Source organism: Uloborus diversus, chromosome 3 (assembly GCF_026930045.1).
Source record: "Uloborus diversus isolate 005 chromosome 3, Udiv.v.3.1, whole genome shotgun sequence".
Lineage (NCBI taxonomy): Eukaryota > Metazoa > Arthropoda > Arachnida > Araneae > Uloboridae > Uloborus > Uloborus diversus.
The window spans coordinates 109,099,711-109,123,302 of NC_072733.1; the positions used below are offsets into that span (position 1 = coordinate 109,099,711).

Here is a 23,592-nt window from a genome sequence, read left to right on the forward strand (position 1 = left end):
CCATTGATATTCTGTCATCGCGATTAGCCGCATAATCAGAATCTGAAAAACCATTTAAGGAAATATTATCAATGTTACTTAAATTTAATTTATAATGACTAGTATATTTCAAATACCCTATTAACCTTAGTACACATTCCCAATGTCTCATGCCTGGGTTTGCTTGAAATTGAGACAAAATGTTAACTGCGTAGGATATGTCAGGTCTTGTTTTTCCAGCTATATAAGCTAAACACCCAAGAGCATTTCTATATGGGATATCAATCATTTTGTCCTCTTCACTTTTATTTTTTGGAGTCTTTCTTGGACAAAATGAAACCTTTTGCAATGGGTAGTGTGGACACAGGATACTTATATGCTTTAAATGTATCACACACTTTTGATATGTAGCTCAGCTGGTGGATAAACAGTTCCCTGCCTTCTTGTATGAACTCTACGCCTAACAATTTTTTCGTTTTTCCCATTTCTTTGATATCATAATGCAATTTCAATTTACTTAAAACATGATTTATATGATTTTGATCCTTTCCAAAAATTATTATGTCATCAACATACATTAATAAAACAATTTCACTATTATAGGTATAAACACAATTACAACTAGTCAATTTTTTAAAGTTCAGGCCTTCTAAAACACTATCAATTTCAAAAAACCAGTTACAACCTGATTGGTGTAACCCATATAGTGATTTTTCTAGTTTACAGACATAATTTGGATGGTATGGATCAATAAATCCTTCAGGCTGGCGCATAAAAATTTGTTCGTTTAAATCAGCGTATAAATATGCATTTTTTTACATCAACTTGAAAATGCAACCAACCCAACAAGCATACAAAGATTGCAAAAAATGCTCTGACAAGAGAAAAACTAATAACTGGGCTAAAAACTTGAGAATAGGATTCTGGGTATTCCTGGCGGTTTCCCTGAGCAACAAGTCTAGCCTTATCTCTCACCACTTCATTTTTATCATTTGTTTTAAGGTCATACACCCATCTGTTTCCTAACACCTTTTTATTTTTCTGGGGTGGTACCAATGACCAGACCTTTCTTTGGCGGATTACGTTCATTTCATCAGCCATTGCTTGTTGCCAGTTCTCTCTCTCAGGAGTCCTCAAACTTTGCTTGTAATTATTTGGAATGATAATTTCTGAAATGTTTGCTTCTAAAAGATTTATTGTTTCTTCATCCCCCCCTATCTGAATTTAAGTTAACAACTGGACCCGATTCATTATTTTTGGTGGAAAAATCGAAAACATCCTGATCAAATTCTATATTATGGGAATTGCAGTAGTTTTTTACATCATTTTTAGACCTTAATTTGACATCCTCGCCTTCAATCAAATAGTAAATGTCCAAGCGAGTATCATTTTTTCTTTGAACTGCTTTTCTCACCCATGGAATTTCACGACAAGATGTCCAAGATTTTGTAGGGGTGGTTTTAATTTCTTCCTCTTTGATATCCATTTCACTTAAAGGTCTTATATAAGTAAAACTGTCCCCCCCTTCCCGGCTAACTTCTTGTTTATTTTCCCCCCAAATTTGGGATTCATCAAATCTAACATTGATTGTTTCCTCTACTTCCCGGGTTTCGGGGTTCCAAATCCTATAGCCCTTAGTGTTTATGGCATAACCGATGGTACAGATGTGATATACCCCCCCATTTGGCGACATTCGATTTTTTTGCACAAAATTAAAATATTTTTCTCGCCAATGAGGCGATAATTTTTTATGCATGCCATCCCTGGTCAAACTAACCTGTGTTTAGCAACCCGAAGGCAATCTTACAGATCTGTTCAAACTTGTTTACTTGGGTTGTTTGGGTTTCACGCAGGAGAGATACGTGGTGTTGTTTCGTGCAATATACCTTACAGGAATGCTTATTTTGTGTTAGTTTAAATTCAGTAGTTGTGTTTTGAAGTAAAAACATTAGAAAATGCCAGTTTCTTCAAACTTGAAGGTTAATTAAAAGTTAACTCCAACGTGGTGTGTATCTGTAACGTGCCATTGACATATGATGTATTGTTTTAGACTGAGTGTGAATATTTATACCATATAAAAAGGTAAGTTCTTTTTTTTAGAATTCAAAAAAAACCTCTCACTTCCAAAATTCTTTGTTTTTACAAATCCTTGAGGGATTCTTGTAGTTTTTAACTTTATTTTTACTGTATGTAAATTAATTTTACAGAAATAGTACGGTTACTTTGTTCTAAAAGTTAATTCTTATCGATGCCACGAATTATTTAGACATTCTATTAACGTGCCTCCTTTAGGTACTGAATTTTATGTTAACAATTGAAAGTTCTTTCGGTTGTACTCTTAAAAATGCTGAATTTTATTAATAAATCTGCACAATAATGGTGCATATTTCACACTTAAAACTGTGTCATTATTGTACACTGAACGGAAGGAGCCACCCTTGGGTGTACATACACATGAATATGCATAATATACATAAATATACATAATTGTGACCATACTCCGACTGTAATGTATATTAACAGTCGGAGGGATAACGGACCGAGCGGAGCGAGGTCCTGGCGAGCCAGAGGTCTCATAGTACTTTCGTAATGAGACCGAGGCAAGGCCGGCGAGCCGAGGTCTCATTACGAAAGTACTATGAGACCAAGGGCTCGTATCCCGGAGAAATGATGAAAAAACAATTAATGCATTAATTTCGACTTGTAATTAATACAATAATTTATTTCATTGTATTTTAATATGTTTACAAAAAACCCCGGCCCTGTACATTTTTGAAGCATATATTCGTGATGTTTTTTGTTGTGCTTTTATGTTGTTTTTATATATATTGTGTTCTGAAGTGCTTTGATCATGTTTTTTTATCTGATTTTTTCCTGTTGGCGCTAAAAAAGCATCGCTAAGAACGATGTATGACATATGTCGTCATACATCGTTTTCTTGGCGACGCTTTCTTGGCGCCAACAGGAAAAAGTCGCCAAGGGTGGGGTATATCACATCAGTTCCTAACCGATCATTACACCTTGATATGCCCTCATGTCTAAATTTTTCAATTTCTGTTTTGGCCGACCTACGTAGGCTATACATCCGAAAATTCTTAAATGTTTAACCGATGGCTTTCTGCCACAGTACAACTCAAAAGGAGTCTTCTCTCTTCCTGTTACAAGTCCTATTTCGAACGTAATTGAAACATAAGGCTGCTTCGGCCCAAAAACAGTCTGGTAAATTTGATTCCCTGAGAAGGGTCCTTACCCCGTTCATTAAGGTTAAGTTGTATCTCTCTGCTATTCCATTCATTTCAGGACTAAAAGTGTTTGTTCTCTGTATATTAATACCCTGGTTCCTAAGGTAATTTTCAAAACGGGCATTTTTAAATTTTTTACCGTTATCTGAACGGATTTCTTTAATTTTTTTCCCTGTAAACCTTTCAGCCCTTTTCTGGAACCTTACAAAATATTCAAACACTTCGTCCTTCGATTTCAGGAAATATACAACAGATTTACGAGAAAAATCATCAATTAAACACAAAATATATTTCGAGCCCCCCAAAGACGGAGTATTTACAGGCCCCATTAAATCCATATGAATTAGTCCCAATGGGGTACGAGATTGAATCCCCCGAACCGGTTTGAAAGAAACCCTGCGGTTTTTGGCTAATTTACAAGGCTCACAACTTGGAGCATTCTTATTCTTTATAGCTAGTCCCTACACATGTTTTTCTGTTTTCATTATATCTTCATTATTTTCATGACAAAACCGCTTATGCCAAACTTCCAGATTCAAGGGACTCAATTTTTCCCCATTGATCTGATTAGAATTTTCAAAAATTTTACAATTTGATACTGAAGGCTTGGGTTCTTTAAAAACATATGAAAAAGGTTTTACATAATACAAATTATCCTTTAAAAATGCATCAAAAGCTTTTCTCCCCCCTTTAAACACTGATAATTTACCATTTGAACAAGAAAAATTGAACCCATGTTTATCTATGCAACGACCAGACATTAGATTCCGTCTTAAACCAGGAGCATAAAATACATCATTCAAAGTTATCTCATTAATTTTTCAATTTACTTTAACATTAAAAATGATTTTACCAATTCCCTCTATTTGGCTCTATACTCCGCCTACTGCTACTTCCATTTGAACATCTTTTACTTCATTTAGTTCAAAGAACAACCTTTTGTTCCCACAAAAATGAGCAGTGGCCCCAGTATCTACTGCAAATCCCTCATTTGGATCGCTTTTACTGGCTTCTAAAACCTCATGGTTTGTTTTAATAGTACAGAAAAAACCAAATTTCTCATTTCTACCATTTTCATGTCCTGAATTAGCTTTATCATTTTCTTTCCTTGAAAAATTTCTACTTTTATTTTTACTTCTATGCCAACATTGACTTGCTAAATGTCCGGGCTTCTTGCATAGAAAACATGTTTTCTGTTTAAACTTTCCCCCTGAGGATTCTCCATATCTTGAGGTGGCACTCATCACCACTGATTTGCCCTTGCCATTCTCCCCATTATTAAGGTACTTAATCCGTCCTTCTTCAGCTAACAATTCTGTTAAGACATTTGAAAATGTGAATTTTTTTTCTTCCCAACGGTATATATTTTGTACAATTCCCCGAAAATCCTCAGATAAATTTCTAATAAGTTGAAAACTTTGTAACTTTTCATCCATTACATAATTACTTTCTTGTAACTGTTTTAAAATTATCCTTAGCCTTGATGCAAACATCCCAATACTTTCGTTTTCTAGGATTCTACATGAAAAAAATTCTTCCCATAAACTAGCAACTCTGGCCAGGGATGAGGGTTCAAAATTTTGTTTGAGAGTTTCCCAAACGACCTGGGGATCTTCAATTTCAAATATTAATTGTTTAAGTTCATCATTTATATTTAAATAAATCAATGCCAAAGCCTGATTGGCTTTCTTTTTGTTTTCGGGCACTTCCCGATTTAATGTTTTATCTTTTGTTATTTCCCACAGGTCCCTCTCTATAAGAATCATTTTCATATCCCTTGACCATGTTGACCAGTTTTGGTTATTTAACTTTTTAATGCTTTTGTAATCTTTTTCCATTTTTAAAATTTAAACTCAAAATACCAAGACACAGAGGTAACCACGAACTCTGCTACCAAATGTCAGGAGGAAAAATTAATTAAAGTTCTTGGTGGACCTCACAAATGTGTCTTGGTTGAGTCAAATTAAAAAGCATATTTAAGCAAATCATTAACATTTATTAGTACTAAAATACAACATGTTAACAAGAAAAAAAGGCTTCTTAAAAATATATTATTCTTGTAGAATCCTATACAGCAATAATAAAAATATTGCAGCGAACATGAACAATAAATAGAATAGTTATACCACAGGTGCTCCTAAAAAAGTTCATCTTGATAATGGAAAAACTGTCCAGCGATATCAAATCATCTTCCGCCAGTTGATTCCAAACGAAGTCTTGAAACATCCATAAGGCTGGCCGGTCATATTCATTTGACATGTAGATCAAGTGGAACGCTATTCCATCATCAATTGGACGGTAGATCCAAGGGCTGGTAGCCCACCACAACAACTTATGCCGGAGGAGACATCCTGGTTATGGTTGCAGGGGAGAGAGAGAGAGATCGATGGACGGATGTCCACCGCTTAAATACAGCTTCGATGACGTTCCACACAATTTACATATTCTTGGTTGCAAGGTCGATGAAATTCACTAAGAAAACTCAAATAAATATTCTTGCCAACACTTAATTTCGTTGAAACAGTTACATTGACGGACAAGATTTTTTTTTCACTGTGATTTTAACTGAACCGTCAATCAAGCACCGTGCGGTTTGTTTACATTTCTTACTACGCATGCAGGAATGAACGAAAGTTTTGGGACTGTATTTAATTAGTGCGGCATCAAGATATGGAGAGTCCACTCACATAAAAATAGGTAAGTATTATTAATATTATTCCCCCGGTACCGGAAAGTCAAGAAAACAAATAAAAAATATCAAATATTTTGACAGCATTAGTAAGAAAGTTTATTCAATTTTCCACAATATATATTATTCAGTTTGCAAACATTTTAAAAGTGAATTCCTCTCAAATCAAACCTTACAACGGTACCATAATTAGAAAAAAATATTTTAAAGGACTTACTGAAAGAAACGGTGATTTGAAACTAATATACATTGCACTTGCATTTACTTTAAAATAAACAAACAAAATATTTTGGAGGATAGTGCCCTCCACACCCACCCAATTACAGCAGAGCTTACAATGCTGAAAAAAATAAATAAATAAAATAGAAATTTTTAATAGCAATTACCTTTGTGGCTTTCCTACTCTACAGGAACCCAAACTGAGTGAGGAACACAGATTGCGACTAAAATTATATGTATCAAATTTGCAGCTAACCACAAACATCATCTGGTCACTTTTCCGCACACACTTTTTTTCTTGCGTCCTGGTATAAAAGAAAAAAAATGTTTTTAAAAATGAAAAAAAATGCATAAAACGAAATTGGCAAGACAAATTGAATCCATAAGCGATTAGCAGCTTTCAATGGAAAAATCAGTTAACTTTCTGTTCACCAATGCTGGTAAAAGTATTAAACCAAATAAAGTTTTTTAGTACAGTTGATTTGCAAAAAAGGAAATAGGGTGGCAAAAATAGTCTAAAATGTGATAACACTGTAGAAAATTTAATTTATCTTTTCTTGCTAAGAATATCTTAACTGCATTGTAAACAAATAGCAAACTTGGAACAGTTTCAAAACATGATGATGCTTACAATTTTTTGAACGAAAACCGAAATAAAACTTTACTGGTCCTATGGACCAACAAAATTTACATTGTTCAAAAACTTTAAAACGTCTAGTATTCGTAAAAAACCACTAACATCATTCGAAATTCGAATTTTTTTCCTCGCAGTAGCGGTAAATTGGTTTGAAATGTTTCTAAATTAGTTTATTTATTCCATTCTATAGTAAAGTGCTTGATAAAATGCTTTAAAAAAAAGAATCGGATCAAAAACAAGGTAAGAAAAGTTCAACCGGCAAAAGTGGCAAAGCGTGGTCGGAGATTTACAGCTAAAAAAATTATGAAAAATACAGATTGGAGTGCTGTAAAAGTTTATGCAGAGTTAAATGAAAATTTTTACATTTAATTTTCCCCCTACAATTGTTCGCCAAGTTCTCTGGTTAGCTGGATTAAATGAGACCTCTTCCCGCAGAAATTTTCTTGACCAAACGAAAAACAGAAAGCTTACGCTTTTCCTCGCAAAATCAATGATAAATAAGCTCAAAAAATTTTGGAATTACATCTTACTTACAGATAAAAATAAATTCAACACTTTTGGTTAAAATTGTTGTATAATTGTAAATAGAAGAAAAAATTAGGAACTTAATCTTAAGAACTTAGTTGGACCAGTTAATCAAGATGATGAAGGTTTTCTTGTTTGAGGGTGCATATCAGCATTAGGACTAGGTTGTTTGGAATTTTTTGATGAAATAATGAATTATGCTGTTCATTTAATTATTTCAGAAACTAATTTTAAACTCTTAGCCAAAAATTTGGTTATCGAAAGCAACTTTGTTTTTTACCAAGATAACGATAAAAAGCACAAAGTGTTCAACGTTTGCTTCTAGTGCCTCAAAAATTGTCCTAAAGTTTAGAAAATACCCCTTCAATCTTCAGATTTGAACTTAATGTAACATATTTAGAGATATCTGGAGGCTATATTACGAGAATACGGCTTTGAAACGAAAATAGAGCTAGAAACAGTATGACTCGAAGTGTGGTTGAACACTTACTCAGAAATTACGCAAAAAAAGAAAGAAAAAAGAATGAAATCTATTCCCAGACGTTTAAAGGGTATTGTTGATACTGCATGATATTCTACTGATTAATAACTTAATCAAAAGTTAGATTATTCAATAATATGTAGACATTTTTTAAAGTGTACGAAGACTTTTGTGAGATAAAATTTCCGCCACTTTTTGTTTTTTGATTTTTAAAAAATTAAGTTTCAATATTTTTTAAAAACTTTTCATGTAGTTTTGTTGAGAATGGATCATATATCTTACAATTAAATACCCATTCCAAAATATTAATTCTAACCAATGGATAGAAGCCTATTTCGTTCAAAGTCGTAGGTGTACGAACACTTTTGGGAGCCACTGTAGCTAGGAAGTGTTGAGAGGGGGTAGAGTGCAACTTAAGTGTGAACAACTTAAGTGAACAACTTAAACTTCAACAAATGAATTGGTTCTGGATTGTTAATAATAGTGTTGAAGTCATCAATTTACTTAATATGCTTGATATAAATTACTTAGAAACTTTTGATTTTGAAAACCTCTTCACCAATATCCCACTCATTGAACTTTTTTCCTCTGTTTCAGAACTTTTTAATTCAGTCAAGGATTCCCTTGATTTTAATGAATTGTTTTTTCTTGGTCTTTTTAAATTTTGTATTTTCAATAATTTTTTCAAAAATGGTAATTCATGTTTTCTACAAATTAATGGCATAGCAATGGGAGCTAATTTTAGCTCTACATTAGCCAACCTTTTTCTTTTATATTATGAGAGAAAATATTTAATTGACAATCCTTCCTCTACACCTCTTTGTTGCAGATACATTGATGACCTTTTGTGTATAAATTTTCCTAATTTTTCTGAACTTAGCAAAACTATTTATCATAGTTCATTAACGCTCAAAAAGACCAGTTCTAATCAAAATAGCTTTAATTTCTTGGATATCAACATACAAATTGACTCAAATTGTTCCACTACAATCTATGATAAAAGACGTGAATTCAATTTCACAGTTAACAGCTTACAAGATTTTTCCTCCTGCCTAAGTAAAAAGGTTTTTATTGGCATTATTGTTTCACAAGCTATCAGAATTAAAAGAATTTGCAATACCATTTCTGCATTTAAGCAAGAAATTTCAGTACTCAAAAACTTACTTTTTAATAATAACTTCCCTAAAAATCTAGTTGAAAACATTTGCTTAAGTATAGCCTTCGATGAGCATTTCGCTTCTTTTGAAACTGTTTAACTGTGTAAATGTATGATACAACCGTGACAAACCATTTTTTATGAATCACCGGGGTGGATGAATTTTTTACACGTGCGAAACATGCGACTCGGTATGTCTATGGACTGATTTCTGGATTTGTATTTATGTTTTTAATGTTTTGTTGACAAATGGAATGTTTTTTTATCAGGTTGAACAATGGATTTGGTTTTGTTTACGTGGATTTCAAGGTAAGACAATTTTGTTATAGGCAGGTACTGTTCCGTGGAAGGCTAATTATCGGAACTTGTTTTCCTAATTAGTCGAGGCGAAACCCCCTGCTTTTAGTTTTAGGTTTGAGCTCTAGTTTATTGTTTTTAGCTTAGCAAGTGATGTGTTTGCCCATTGTTACTCTATATTACATGTACTGGAGCTTAAACATTCTCTTCTAGTTTATAGTTAAAATTTTGGTCTTTTGACCATAATTAATGAATCCTCCACGGCTGATGAGCTCTGGATTCACTCTTTATCAATTCCTACTTAATAGCTGTTTGCATTTTTCCTTTTTATCATCATTATTTATTTAAAAAATTGTTTAATATTTGTAATTCTGTTTGCTTAATTTTATATATATATATATATATATATATATATATATATATATATATATATATATAACATAGGCTTTAAGATTTGCTTGAAAACTTCTGAAGAATCAGAATTTTCAAATATTAAAGTAAATTAAATTACGAATTTTGAATTTCAGAAGTATATAAATAATTTCAGGAAAAGAAAAATATGAGAGCAAGAATTTCACTTGGATTTTTGTTCATAGTTGCGCGCACGAACTCATTATACTTTTCTCCTCATCACCCCACTTCTAAGCATACGCCTTAGGATTACCACCCAGGACTCCAAAAGCCGATGAACTCTTTGAATTTCAGAGAATACTCGAGCAAAGGTCCCCAAACAGACTTTCTTGATTATCATAAAAAAATTAAATTTTTTAAACTACACTTAGAAAAAATTAAAATGGTATAGCCCCTGAATATAAAATGTTGCTGAAGTTTTTAGGACCATAATTTTGAAAAAAAAAAATTTCATAGAAGAGCCCCAGCACCTCTTTCCCGTAAAAATTGTTTATCATGTAAATTTTGTCTGCAATAGTGTTTTTGAAAGTTCAATTTCTAAATTGGGAAGGGGGGGGGGGCAGAGAATTGATTTTGATCTATTTTTTTTAAAAAAAGTATTGGGGGCACTCCCTGGGCTCCATCCCTTACCTTAACGTAATAAAATGGCCCATAATCGAGTTTTTAAGGTTTCAATTTCTACCACTTTCCGCTGAGACAACTTCACCTTTTTGTCCATAAACATCAGCAAAGAAAGTCTAAAATGGCGTTTTTAAACCTTCCAAGTTTCAAAAATTTTCCGGGGGAGAACCCCCAAACCCCCCTTTCCTTATCAGATTACAAGTTTTCTCTCTCTTCTTTTTGCTAAGTGCATCGCCCTCCTTGGACTTTTTTCTGATTGCACAACTGAATTATACTTGCATTGGTAAACTGAGCAAAGCTGAGATTTTGCTAAATGCCCAGGTTTAGGAATTGTCCTAAAATTTCTATAATGTTCACACTATATTCCCTACTTGTGCAGAAAAATGAAACTTTTCATGCTGATATGCCTGTATTGTAAGACAAGATAAACTTCGTAGACCTTAAGAATTTTTTTTTTTAAGAAAGAGAAAAACCTATGCTGCTGCTACTTTTTTTTCTAGAGAAGGGGGGGGGGATGCAGTTAACAAAAACAAATGCTCAATATAAAACTGCTTTGTCTATACTTTCTAAATCTTGCAGTCATTCCTATTCTACAAAAAAGCTATACAACAAAATAAGAACCCATATGTAAGCACCTGGTTCAAAAAGCTTATTTAGAACAAAAGTTAAATGGTTTGTCCCCAGGTGGGAAGTAATATTTATTTTTATAATGCTTACCTTGCGTTGTAGTCTGAGCATTAGCTTGTTCTTCCAATACAAAGACTCAGTTTGCTTTTATTTGTGTTTCTGTTCAGTGAAGTTGGATTATTTCTTGCACATATAATTTTTAAATTTAGTCACTAACTTTTTGTTTTAAAAATGTGAATAACAGTTTGTTTTATTTAAATGCCATGGGAAACGAAATTCTCTTCCCTGTGGTTGAAAAGGCAGAGAAAAATAGATGCAAAATTAGCGCATGGTGCCATGCAGACAGGGATGAATTTAAAGCATTTTATTTTCACAGGTATTGTCTTATGCTGATGCGGCGAGACATAAGAGGTTGACAAGTAGCTTGAAAAATCAAGCCGCATTTATAAATTCCATATTCTTTGTCTTTTACTGAAAACATATTGGTTATAATGAAGCAATCCAAAGCTTTTGTTTCAATTTCACTCCAAGATAAAATTTCGTAAGCGGAGGTTTTCTTATAGTTTTAGTTGCCATAAAAAAACAATTATTCATTTGCATCTTTAAATGATTTATCTGGAATTTACAGGGGTATTTTTGATGATTTTGAGGTACCAAAAAGTATCAGATTATCTGATAAAAAGAAAAATGCAATAAATTTTGGACTTGCACCTTGCACTCTGCTTTTAAACACTCCTTATTAAGGACATTTTTTCAACAACAACAAAGCAAGTAAAGAAGCAATTGGACATATGTACATTTATTTTTATTTCATACTGGTCACTGTGTTAAAGAATAAAAGATTGAATGCATTGTATTGTAATTTTCAAGATTGAATTTGAAACGTTTTATCATCCACTGCGAAAATCAAGCTTATACATTACGTTTAAGTTAAAAAAAAAAAAACTTGATATCTGTTGTCCTAAAATTTTATCAAAATTGTATCCTAAAATTTTTGAAATCACCACTCAGACCCCTGTAAATGCCAGAAAGCGGGGCTCGGAGGATTTCTCCCCCTGTACTGACTAAATTACGTACTAATATAGGAGGCAAAATTTTTCACTGTATTTTTTTTTTTTGGGAGTGGGGCTCAGAAATGTCGTTTTTTCCCTTTAAAATAAGAATGTAACTGTCCCCCCCCCCCCAAAGCTTGTTCGTTTATTCAAAAAATAAAAAAAGTTATGATTTCCAGCATTGTTAATATTAGTAAGACTCTATCGTTTTTGTTGTGAGGGCCTCAGGATCAGGCTGCGCCTGGGGCCTCACAATCACATGATCCGCCACTGGTCTGATGAATGTTTCTTTGGTCTTGGCCAGAAGACAGCTGTTAATTTCGAGCCTTGAACATATTACATTTGTGAGATGAGATGGGAAAACAGGTGTATTGTTTGTGGGAAGTTTCGGTTTATGAGTGACAATATTTTCAACTGGTATATTTAACTTTTTGCTGAAGACTGCCATGCCCATTCAAAAATATTTATCCAGTGCCGACAAAGCTAATGTAAATCAGCACCATTCTCCAAATTTAGTCTTAATGCTTACAAAAGATATAGCTCATTAAGACTATAACAATATCAAATTTATTTTACTTTTTTAAAAAATTTTTATTATGATAGACATGTAAATATGGGAGATTAAACATGTTTTCACCTCAAAGCATGACAACGAGCTTAATGCTGTTTTATTATTTTAAAAATGGGTATTTTTACTGCTAGCGCTTGAAATGGTTATCAAAGCTCAAAAAATCCTATAGATAAAAGGCTTTAGTGTTTAAAAAAAAATTTGTACAAAATTCTGAGCTGTTCCGCAAAATTTCTAAATGTTGCTCAAAATCACCAGATACTCCTCAAACTGTTTTTCAAAGGATGGCAATCCTGATCATAAGATTGTGGAAAAAATAAAAGAGCATTTATTTAGTAGTATGATGGAAAAGTTTGTGAGGAAACAGTGTTATACTAGAGCTTTTTCATTTTGTAAGTGCATTAGTAAGAAAGTTTATTCAATTTTCCACAATATATATTATTCAGTTTGCAAACATTTTAAAAGTGAATTCCTCTCAAATCAAACCTTACAACGGTACCATAATTGGAAAAAAATATTTTAAAGGACTTACCAAAAGAAACGGTGATTTGAAACTAATTTACATTGCACTTGCATTTACTTTAAAATAAAAAAACAAATTATTTTGGAGGACAGTGCCCTCCACACCCACCCAATTACAGGAGAGCTTACAATGCTGAAAAAAATAAATAAATAAAATAGAAATTTTTAATAGCAATTACCTTTGTGGCTTTCCTACTCTACAGGAACCCAAACTGAGTGAGGAACACAGATTGCGACTAAAATTATATGTATCAAATTTGCAGCTAACCACACACATCATCTGGTCACTTTTCCGCACACTTTTTTCTTGCGTCCTGGTATAAAAGAATAAAAATGTTTTTAAAAATGAAAAAAAAAATGCATAAAACGAAATTGGCAAGACAAATTGAATCCATAAGCGATTAGCAGCTTTCAATGGAAAAATCAGTTAACTTTCTGTTCACCAATGCTGGTAAAAGTATTAAACCAACTAAAGTTTTTTAGTACAGTTGATTGCAAAAAAGGAAATAGGGTGGCAAAAATAGTCTAAAATGTGATAACACTGTAGAAAATTTAATTTATCTTTTCTTGCTAAGAATATCTTTACTACATTGTAAACAAATAGCAAACTTGGAACAGTTTCAAAACATGATGATGCTTACAATTTTTTGAACGAAAACCGAAATAAAATTTTACTGGTCCTAAGGACCAATAAAATTTACATTGTTCTGGTCTGATGCCGTGGCAGATCACCGCATAAGCGCATGAGGCGCTAGCTGGGGCCTCCAGAAAAGCAGGGGGCCTCGGAGCTGCGAACTGGCCTATCCTCAAAACCAAAATTTTTGTTTTGAGAATTTGTCGTGGAAAGCTATAATTTTAAGTGGAAAATGTTCAAAACTCATGAAAATTGATATTTAATCATGAATTTTAGGCACGGGCTGATTGCTTCCAATAGGGCCCCCTGAGTCTTAGGGGGCCCCTGGTTTCAGGTGCCTTTGTTTGGATTTTCCCTAGAGTTTGGATTTTCCCTTTTCTTCCCACAATTTCAGCATAAAATTGTCTTTGTAAAATACTCGACAAAATTATTCTGATAAAATGCAGTTAGTCTTGCCAGCAGGCCCTGCGTACCCGCAAACCACGCAGTACAGGGGGTGGGGGGACACGACCTGAAATGGAACAATGTCCCAAGAAATTGAAAAAATAATAATAAATAAAAAAAAAAAACTAGCACTAAGTTCTTATTAGCGGTACGAATGTACACACTGCTGGCCTCTGGGGAGTCGCCCTACAGAGTTTTTGCAGGGGGCCCCAAAATTTATACATCCGGGCCTGCTTGCCAGAAGAACTTTTCTCGTTCCATTGAGTTCTTTGACCACTTACAAGTCGCCTTCGTCTGAGTAAGGAGTATGCATCTTGTTTTAAACAAGAAGTTCTGTCTAGAACTAGACGAGCCTACTTTCCCGTATACCCATACTACTTTCTAGTACCTGATCAATATTCTCAAAAATAGCTAAAATCGCAAATGTTTTCAAACATATTTTTAAAATACTTTAAGCTGATTTCTAGGAATATAATATTCCTCACTCATCTAAAAAAAAATTAGCTGCGTAGAAAAAAAAGAACAAATAAAATAGCAGCAACTTTTAAACTAAGCAGCTAATACACTTTTTTCCATTAAAAAATCTTTAACAGCTTTCAAAACGAAAAAATAATAATTAAAATTAATAAGCTCATTAAAATAAATACATCATATAAAAAAAAAATCGTTTCTTTTTCCCCTGTTGCCAAAAACAATTTTTTAAATGAATTATTGCACTTACCAAAGTAAATAAAAACATAATTTTCATTGCCAAAAAAAAAAAAAAAATCATCTGCGCATATCTTTATGTAGAAACATAAATGACTTCGAGTTTATTCGCCGAAAACTGAATACCTAAACTAAAACTTTAGCGTAAAAATAAAAACAAGTCAGATCAACAATAATTGTTTCACAGTCAAAACCATAGCTGCGGAGTCGGAGTCAATCTCATTTTGGGGTAAAGGAGTCGGAGTCGAATATCTAAGAATCGGAGTCAGTCATTTGTCCTCCGTCTATAAATTTTTGCCAAAGCTACGAAGTCAGAGTCGAAGTCGGAGTTCGATTAATTGTCGGGCACAGGAGTCGGAGTCAAGTGCCCCTAAATTCTCGGAGTCGAAGTCTGGAGTTTGGCGTCAAGAGCTATTTCCAACAAAATTTGTTAGAAGTAAATCCGCCTTTAAGTACGGAATCTACATTGACTTTCAGTTTCCCCGTACGCGCTAATGTTAAGGGATTTGAACTGTTCAAAATTGAATGGAAAATTGTTCAAATCAAAAAGATATTTTATATACAAGTTTTTCATCAAAAGCTTTTTCCTACAAAGTTTGTTTGAAGCCAATTTGCCTCACAGTTCGGAATTGCCTTGAATTTCCCCGTAGGCGCTATTGTTAAGTTTTTTGAACTGTTCAAAATTGAACGAAAAATTGTTCAAATCAAAAAATGAATTATGGGAATGAGATGTCCTCGCCGAGATTTTTCTAACAAAAAAAAAATTTGTTCGAATCGGACTATTCATTCAAAAGTTATTAGGGGGGGGGGGGACAGACAAACAGACCGACAGACATTTTTCCCCATCTCAACACCCTGCTTTCCAATTTTTAATTTTTCAATATTTATCTATCTATTTTATTTATTTTTGACTTTTTTTGTTTTTCGGGATATTTTTAAGATGCATTAAGCCTTCTTTCATGCTTTTTTCTTCTTTCTCTGACTTTTACTGGGAAAGTAGGCTAAAAAGTACTATTGATATACACATGAAGATACTTGCTTTAATTGGAATAGCCGTATACAGTGGCTTCCAAAAGTGTTCGTACACTTTGAAATTTTTTAGTAAAACTAAAATAACACGAAATTGAATTCGAATATGAAGTCCAATATTTTTTCACATCATTCCTATGTCATTCTAAATACAACCCAGTAGTTTTTTCAAAATATTGACAGACCTTCTTTTTGAAATGGGTCAAAATATGAAGAGACAGAGAAATAAAGCGCCACAAAAGTCATCGTACACTCAAATATTTCCGAATAAATTCATGATTAAAATTATCATATGCCATTTTTTTAATATTTTGGCAGTGTGTAGACCCTTAAAGGTCATTTAGCTTTAATTTTTTGTTTATTTATTCCTTAATATTTTGCTTATTACTTTAAAACGTCTAGTATTCGTAAAAAACCACAAACATCATTCGAAATTTGAATTTTTTTCCTCGCAGTAGCGGTAAATTGGTTTGAAATGTCTCTAAATTAGTTTATTTATTCCATTCTATAGTAAAGTGCTTGATAAAATGCTTTAAAGAAAAGAATCGGACCAAAAACAAGGTAAGAAAAGTTCAACCGGCAAAACTGGCAAAGCGTGGTCGGAGATTTACAGTTAAAAAAATTATGAAAAATACAGATTGGAGTGCTGTAAAAGTTTATGCAGAGTTAAGTGAAAATTTTTACATTTAATTTTCCCCTACAATTGTTCGCCAAGTTCTCTGGTTAGCTGGATTAAATGAGACCTCTTCCCGCAGAAATTTTCTTGACCGTACAAAAAACAGAAAGCTTACGCTTTTCCTCGCAAAATCAATGATAAATAAGCTCAAAAAATTTTGGAATTACATCTTACTTACAGATAAAAATAAATTCAACATTTTTGGTTAAAATTGTTGTATAATTGTAAATAGAAGAAAAAATTAGGAACTTAATCTTAAGAACTTAGTTGGACCAGTTAATCAAGATGATGAAGGTTTTCTTGTTTGAGGGTGCATATCAGCATTAGGACTAGGTTGTTTGGAATTTTTTGATGAAATAATGAATCATGCTGTTCATTTAATTATTTCAGAAACTAATTTTAAACTCTTAGCCAAAAATTTGGTTATCGGAAGCAACTTTGTTTTTTACCAAGGTAACGATAAAAAGCACAAAGTATTCAACGCTTGCTTCTAGTGCCTCAAAAATTGTCCTAAAGTTTAGAAAATACCCCTTCAATCTCCAGATTTGAATTTAATGTAACATATTTAGAGATATCTGGAGGCTATATTACGAAAATACGGCTTTGAAACGAAAATAGAGCTAGAAACAGTATGACTCGAAGTGTGGTTGAACACTTACTCAGAAATTACGCAAAAAAAGAAAGAAAAAAGAATGAAATCTATTCCCAGACGTTTAAAGGGTATTGTTGATACTGCATGATATTCTACTAAATAACAACTTAATAAAAAGTTAGATTATTCAATAATATGTAGACATTTTTCAAAGTGTACGAAGACTTTTGTGAGATAAAATTTCCGCCACTTTTTGTTTTTTGATTTTTAAAAAATTAAGTTTCAATATTTTTTAAAAACTTTTCATGTAGTTTTGTTGAAAATTGATCATAGATCTTACAATTAAATACCCATTCCAAAATATTAATTCTAACCAATGGATAGAAGCCTATTTCGTTCAAAGTCGTAGGTGTACGAACAACTTTTGGGAGCCACTGTAGCTAGGAAGGGTCGAGAGGGGGTAGAGTGGGGTGAGACCCCCCCCCCTCCTCTCAAAGAAATGATAACCTGTATTATATCCGTCCTCAAAATATACCAATCGTCATTTGTGCGATTATGCCCGAATCGGTGTTTTTCTAAATAAGGGGAGCAGGCAGCAGGATTTACAACATGGGTTGTAAAACTCGACCTCTTGGAATGGTCACTCTTCTTGACTAACAATTATATTCCCTTTCCTTATCTAGAATGCTGAAGGGAGACGAGACAGATCTGTGGAATTTTCTGAATGAAAACCGAAATAAAACTTTACTGGTCCTATGGACCAATAAAATTTACATTGTTCTGGTCTGATGAATGGTTTTTTTTTGGTCTTGGCCAGAAGACAGTTGTTAATTTTGAGCCTTGAACATATTACATTTGTGAGATGAGATGGGAAAACAGGTGTATTGTTTGTGGGAAGTTTCGGTTTATGAGTGACAATATTTTCAACTGGTATATTTAACTTTTTGCTGAAGACTGCCATGCCCATTCAAAAATATTTATCCAGTGCCGACAAAGCTAATGTAAATCAGCACCATTCTCCAAATTTAGTCTTAATGCTTACAAAAGATATAGCTCATTAAGATTATAACAATATCAAATTTATTTTACTTTTTTTAAAAATTTTTATTATGATAGACATGTAAATATGGGAGATTAAACATGTTTTCACCTCAAAGCATGACAACGTGCTTAATGCTGTTTTATTATTTTAAAAATGAGTATTTTTACTGCTAGCGCTTGAAATGGTTATCAAAGCTCAAAAAATCCTATAGATAAAAGGCTTTAGTGTTTAAAAAAAAATTTGTACAAAATTCTGAGCTGTTCCGCAAAATTTCTTAATGTTCCTCAAAATCACCAGATACTCCTCAAACTGTTTTTCAAAAGATGGCAATCCTGATCATAAGATTGTGGAAAAAATAAAAGACCATTGGTTTAGTAGTATGATGGAAAAGTTTGTGAGGAAAAAGTGTTATACTATAGCTTTTTCATTTTTTAAGTGCATTAGTAAGAAAGTTTATTCAATTTTCCACAATATATATTATTCAGTTTGCAAACATTTTAAAAGTGAATTCCTCTCAAATCAAACCTTACAACCGTACCATAATTGGAAAAAAATGTTTTAAAGGACTTACCAAAAGAAACGGTGATTTGAAACTAATTTACCCTGCACTTGCATTTACTTTAAAATAAAAAAAAAATATTTTGGAGGACAGTGCTCTCTACACCCACCCAATTACAGCAGAGCTTACAATGCTGAAAAAAATAAATAAATAAAATAGAAATTTTTAATAGCAATTACCTTTGTGGCTTTCCTACTCTAATGGAACCCAAACTGAGTGAGGAACACAGATTGCGACTAAAATTATATGTATCAAATTTGCAGCTAACCACACATATCATCTCGTCACTTTTCCGCACACACTTTTTTCTTGCGTCCTGGTATAAAAGAACAAAAATGTTTTTAAAAATGAAAAAAAAAATGCATAAAACGAAATTGGCAAGACAAATTGAGTCCATAAGCGATTAGCAGCTTTCAAGGGAAAAATCAGTTAACTTTCTGTTCACCAATGCTGGTAAAGGTATTAAACCAACTAAAGTTTCATTAGTACAGTTGATTTGCAAAAAAGGAAATAGGGTGGCAAAAATAATCTAAAATGTGATAACACAGTAGAAAATTTAATTTATCTTTTCTTGCTAAGAATGTCTTAACTACAATGTAAACAAAAAGCATACTTGGAACAGTTTCAAAACATGATGATGCTTACAATTTTTTGAAGGAAAACTGAAATAAAACATTACTGGTTCTATGGACCAATAAAGTTTACATTGTTCTGGTCTGATGAATGTTTTTTTGGTCCTGGGCCAGAAGACAGTTGTTAATTTCGAGGCTTGGAACATATTAGATTTGTGAGATGAGATGGGAAAGCAGGTGTATTGTTCGTGGGAATTTTTGGTTTATGAGTGAGAATTTTTTCAACTGTTATATTTAAGTTTTTGCTGATGACTGCCATACCCATTAAAAAATATTTATGCAGTTCCGACAAAGCTAATGTAAGCCAGCACCATTCTCGAAATTTAGTCTTAATGCTTACCAAAAATATAGCTCATCATAGGCGGGTTTAGGACAGTTCCTGGGGGGCAGGATTTTTTTTTTTAACAACATTTTTATTGCCCCCCACTCTCATGTTTTTGTGTTTCCTGGGATGTATAAGTCCATGCTTTACTTTTTTGTGTGTCGTTTTTATTAATGCGTGTTCTCATGCTGTCCTTTTTGAATTGACCTAAAGAGAGGGAGCTGGTATCAAGAGAGTGATGCAGGGCTCCAATTTTAGGGGGACGGGGGTTTCTCCCCCGGAGGAAATTTTGTAAAATGGATATAAAATTCTGCATTTTGAAGCCTTATAAAGGTTAATTGTATAGACATAGAAATTGATAACCAGATTATACAGTTATACAGTATTGTTCAAATTTTGTAAGAAACAGATATTTTAAGTTTGAAAGAAAAAATAAACTATAGATTTCTCATTACAGCAACTTTTTTTTAATTATAAATTAGTGCAGAAAATGAAAAGGAATAGAGGTAGTGTACATTTTTTTCCTGGCTAAACAGATTAACAATATGCAGTAGAAGTAATTGGAGCCCACTTTGCTTAGGATTTTCAAATACTTATCTAATTATTTTCAAGGACTCTAGAATAAATAAAATTATTTAACCCACTTCATTTACTTCATTTATACTTTCCAGTGTCTGATATTTTAGTACTTGAGTGTAAAGTTTTACAATCCTGTTTTAACTTTGTGAGAAATAGCTATTTTAAATTTAAAAGAAAAAAAACTATAGATTTCTCATTACAACAACTTCTATTCAGTTGCAAGTGGAACTGAAAACAAAGAGGAATAGAAGTAGAGTGTAATTTTATTTTTGGGCTAAACAGATTGACAATATGCAGAAGTAAGATAAAAGCAAGCAACATCAAAAGAATTTCGAAAATTTTGCATTTGGGATTGAACAAATAGCAAGATATGAAACATGTGAGTCACAAAAATTTATTTCAAATAATATGTTACAAACGTGAGAACCATGATTTTTACATTTTTGATACAGGATGTGGCAAGGAGCTGAATTTGACATATTTTGGCATTCCCCTCCCTCTACCATTTGTTCGAAATTTTAAAATTTAAGGTTTGTAGCCACACTTTTCCAAATATTCAAGGTTTTCAAGCACTTAAAAATGAAATTAGTTTTTTCAAGCAATTTCCATTTTTAAGGAACGAATCATGAATTTTTTGGGGGGGAGTTACGGACCCACTTCAAAGCAGGGGCCCTAAGCAATAGCTTGTTACCTTATAGGCAAATTCGGCCCTGTTTGTAATTCACTCTTACCTGCAAATTTTTGCTTGATTTGTTTGTAATTTTAACGAAAATTCGTCATTTTTTCGGTTAAAGGATTTCGACGATTTTACCAATCTTTGTTAGGTTTTTATAGACTTTAAAAAATTTCAGCAAATTTTTCCAAAACTTTTGATGACTCAATTATTTAGATTTCAATAATGACAAGGTCTGACTCAATTAGACCTAGATGATTATGACTTACCTTACTTTTTAAACAGTATTTATAAAGTAAGTAAAATTGTACTCAGTAAAATTGTACTCTCCCTCTAAGTAAAAAGATTCATTTAATCAGAACACTCAGATAACTGAAATTTATTCAGTTTGCAGTAGTATTTATTCTCTCTCTCTCTCTCTCTCTTTTTAAGAGAGAAGGAAAAAAACTGTTTTTTGTTCTTTAGAATTTCTCAAAAGGCCAAATAATCTACTAAGAACATAAATATTATGCATAAATATACTTGAAATGTGGACACAAATCATAACGAGTAGATCGTTCTGTTAGCGCTAATGGGGGGCAGGGGCGTAGCTAAGGGGGGAGTTTTGGGGACAAAACCCCCCCCGAAACGATTGTCCCAAAAAAAAAAGAAGGAAAGACATTCCCTCTTGGGGAAAAAAAGAGAGAGAAAGAAAAAAATCAAAACGACTTTTTCCTGGGTAACAATGTTCAAATATTCACTTTGCTCCCCGCCCCCCCCCCCCCCAGTGCCATTGAAAAAAAATCAGCTCCATGAGAGACCCTCAAGTATAAAGACGCACACGCTGTGAGAGGTGGGGGGGGGGGACGTTGACACCGTGCAGCCCTATCGCTAAGCAGCGACATTTGTTTTGATAATTCAGCAAATTTTGGCACTTCGCTTTAGAAATGAGATTGATTTGTTACATCCACGTATATGTAGCCTTTTTTTTTTTTTTTTGTCACAGATTCTGCAAATTGTTAAATATGCTTAATTTTACGAGCGTCGCAGTGGGAATATTACATACAGTCGAATCTGTACATTTCGAATTTCACAGGAGGGAAAAAAATATCGAGATAAAGAGGTTTTGAGATACTGGAGCTTTAAAAAACTTTATAGAAATTTGGAATATGATGATAAAATTTTTGAAATCGATACTAAAGACAATAACAGCCAAATATTCTAGAATTTTCCTTTTTTCATCACGTGAAAACATTTTATTCAGTTGGCTCTCTGTTTAACGATGCTCTATTTAACGACTTTCTCCATTTAACGACGGCTTTTCACGGTCCCAGATGGTCACTGTAGTGTTAAAAGCATTCTATTTAAGGACGCTTTCTACTTAAGGACGATTTTTTGTGGTCCCTTGAAAGTCGTTAAACAAAGAGCCAACTACTTTCTTTTCACTCCTATCATTTCGGTTTTCTAGGGAATCAGAATTTTAAGAAAGAGAGCAACCAACAGTACTAATCCAGATAACAGAGCGAAATGGCTTTAAATTTCAATGACCTCTATGAAGTTGAAATGTACTTCCTTCATGTCAAACCTGTGAATTTCACCCCTTATTCTTCTTCCAAGAAAGTGCTCGAAACGACGGTCCTTTTGTTAACCTTCCTAGAAAGCCTAGATATGCGCAGACGATTTTTTTTTGGACAATGAAAAGTATTTCTTTACGTTGACATTTTAATTGTTTTTATTTATCTTGGTAAGTGCATTAATTCATTTAAAAAATTATTTTTGGCAATAAGGGAAAAAGAAACGATTTATTATCATTATTATTTTTTTGATATGATGTATTTATTTTAATGAGCTTATTAATTTTAATTATTATTTTTTCGTTTTGAAAGCTGTTAAAGAATTTTTTTTAATGGAAAAAAGTGTATAAGCTGCTTTGTTTAAAAGGTGCTGTTATTTTATTTGTTCGATTTTTTTTTTTTTTTTTTTTTTTTTTGCGCATCTAATTTTTTTAGATGAGTGAGGAATATTTTATTCCTAGAAATTAGCTTAAAATATTGGAAAATATGTTTGAAACAATTTGCGATTTTAGCTATTTTTGAGAATATTGATCAGGTACTAGAAAGTAGTATGGGTATACGGGAAAGTAGGCTCGTCTAGTTCTAGACAGAACTTCTTGTTTCCACTGCTCCCTCAGCCTTTGAGGACAATTCCTTTATTTCTGAGTTGAAGAAAATGTTTTTGTTTGCTGCTTTAAAGATCATTAGGCTTTGAATCCGTAAATGATAGCACAGCCTGATGTCGAGACATAGAGGTTTTTGTTGGCGCCATGAGGTCATAGCAAAACGACCTTTGCTTACCAAAGTATCCACCGAAATCAAATCGATTTGTCAGCCAGTAAGTGAAAGTTGCTGCATGATGAAGCGAGCAAAACTTATAACAAGCTTTTTCAAACCAAAAGAAAACAATGAAGATGACGAAAAAGACTGCTCCAAAAAGAGAAAGTTAACGTCTGATGAAAGTGAAGCACAGTCTGCTGAAGCAGCATTAGTCCCATCGAACCCTTCTGAAGGTAATTTTATTTTACTTTTGAAAGAAAAACTGCATAGCATTAGGGTAGGGTGGGGCTAGTTGAGCAATTTTTCACTTGAGCGGATATAGCTTCACAACGATAAGTCTCTATCGATGGCTTAGTAATGTATC

At 33.0% G+C, this 23,592-nt stretch overlaps 1 protein-coding gene across 1 annotated transcript in view; it reads right to left on the minus strand.

The window, feature by feature from the left end:
* Positions 1-23,592, minus strand: part of LOC129219209 (uncharacterized) — a 74,792-nt gene that overhangs the window by 36,709 nt on the left and 14,491 nt on the right. Inside the window, exons 2-4 of the mRNA XM_054853534.1 lie at positions 18,890-19,026; positions 13,206-13,340; positions 6,297-6,434 (exon numbers count right to left, since the gene is read on the minus strand). Coding sequence (XP_054709509.1) covers positions 6,297-6,434; positions 13,206-13,340; positions 18,890-18,990 — 374 coding nt within the window. The 5' untranslated portion in view covers positions 18,991-19,026. The remainder of the gene's footprint in view (positions 1-6,296; positions 6,435-13,205; positions 13,341-18,889; positions 19,027-23,592) is intronic.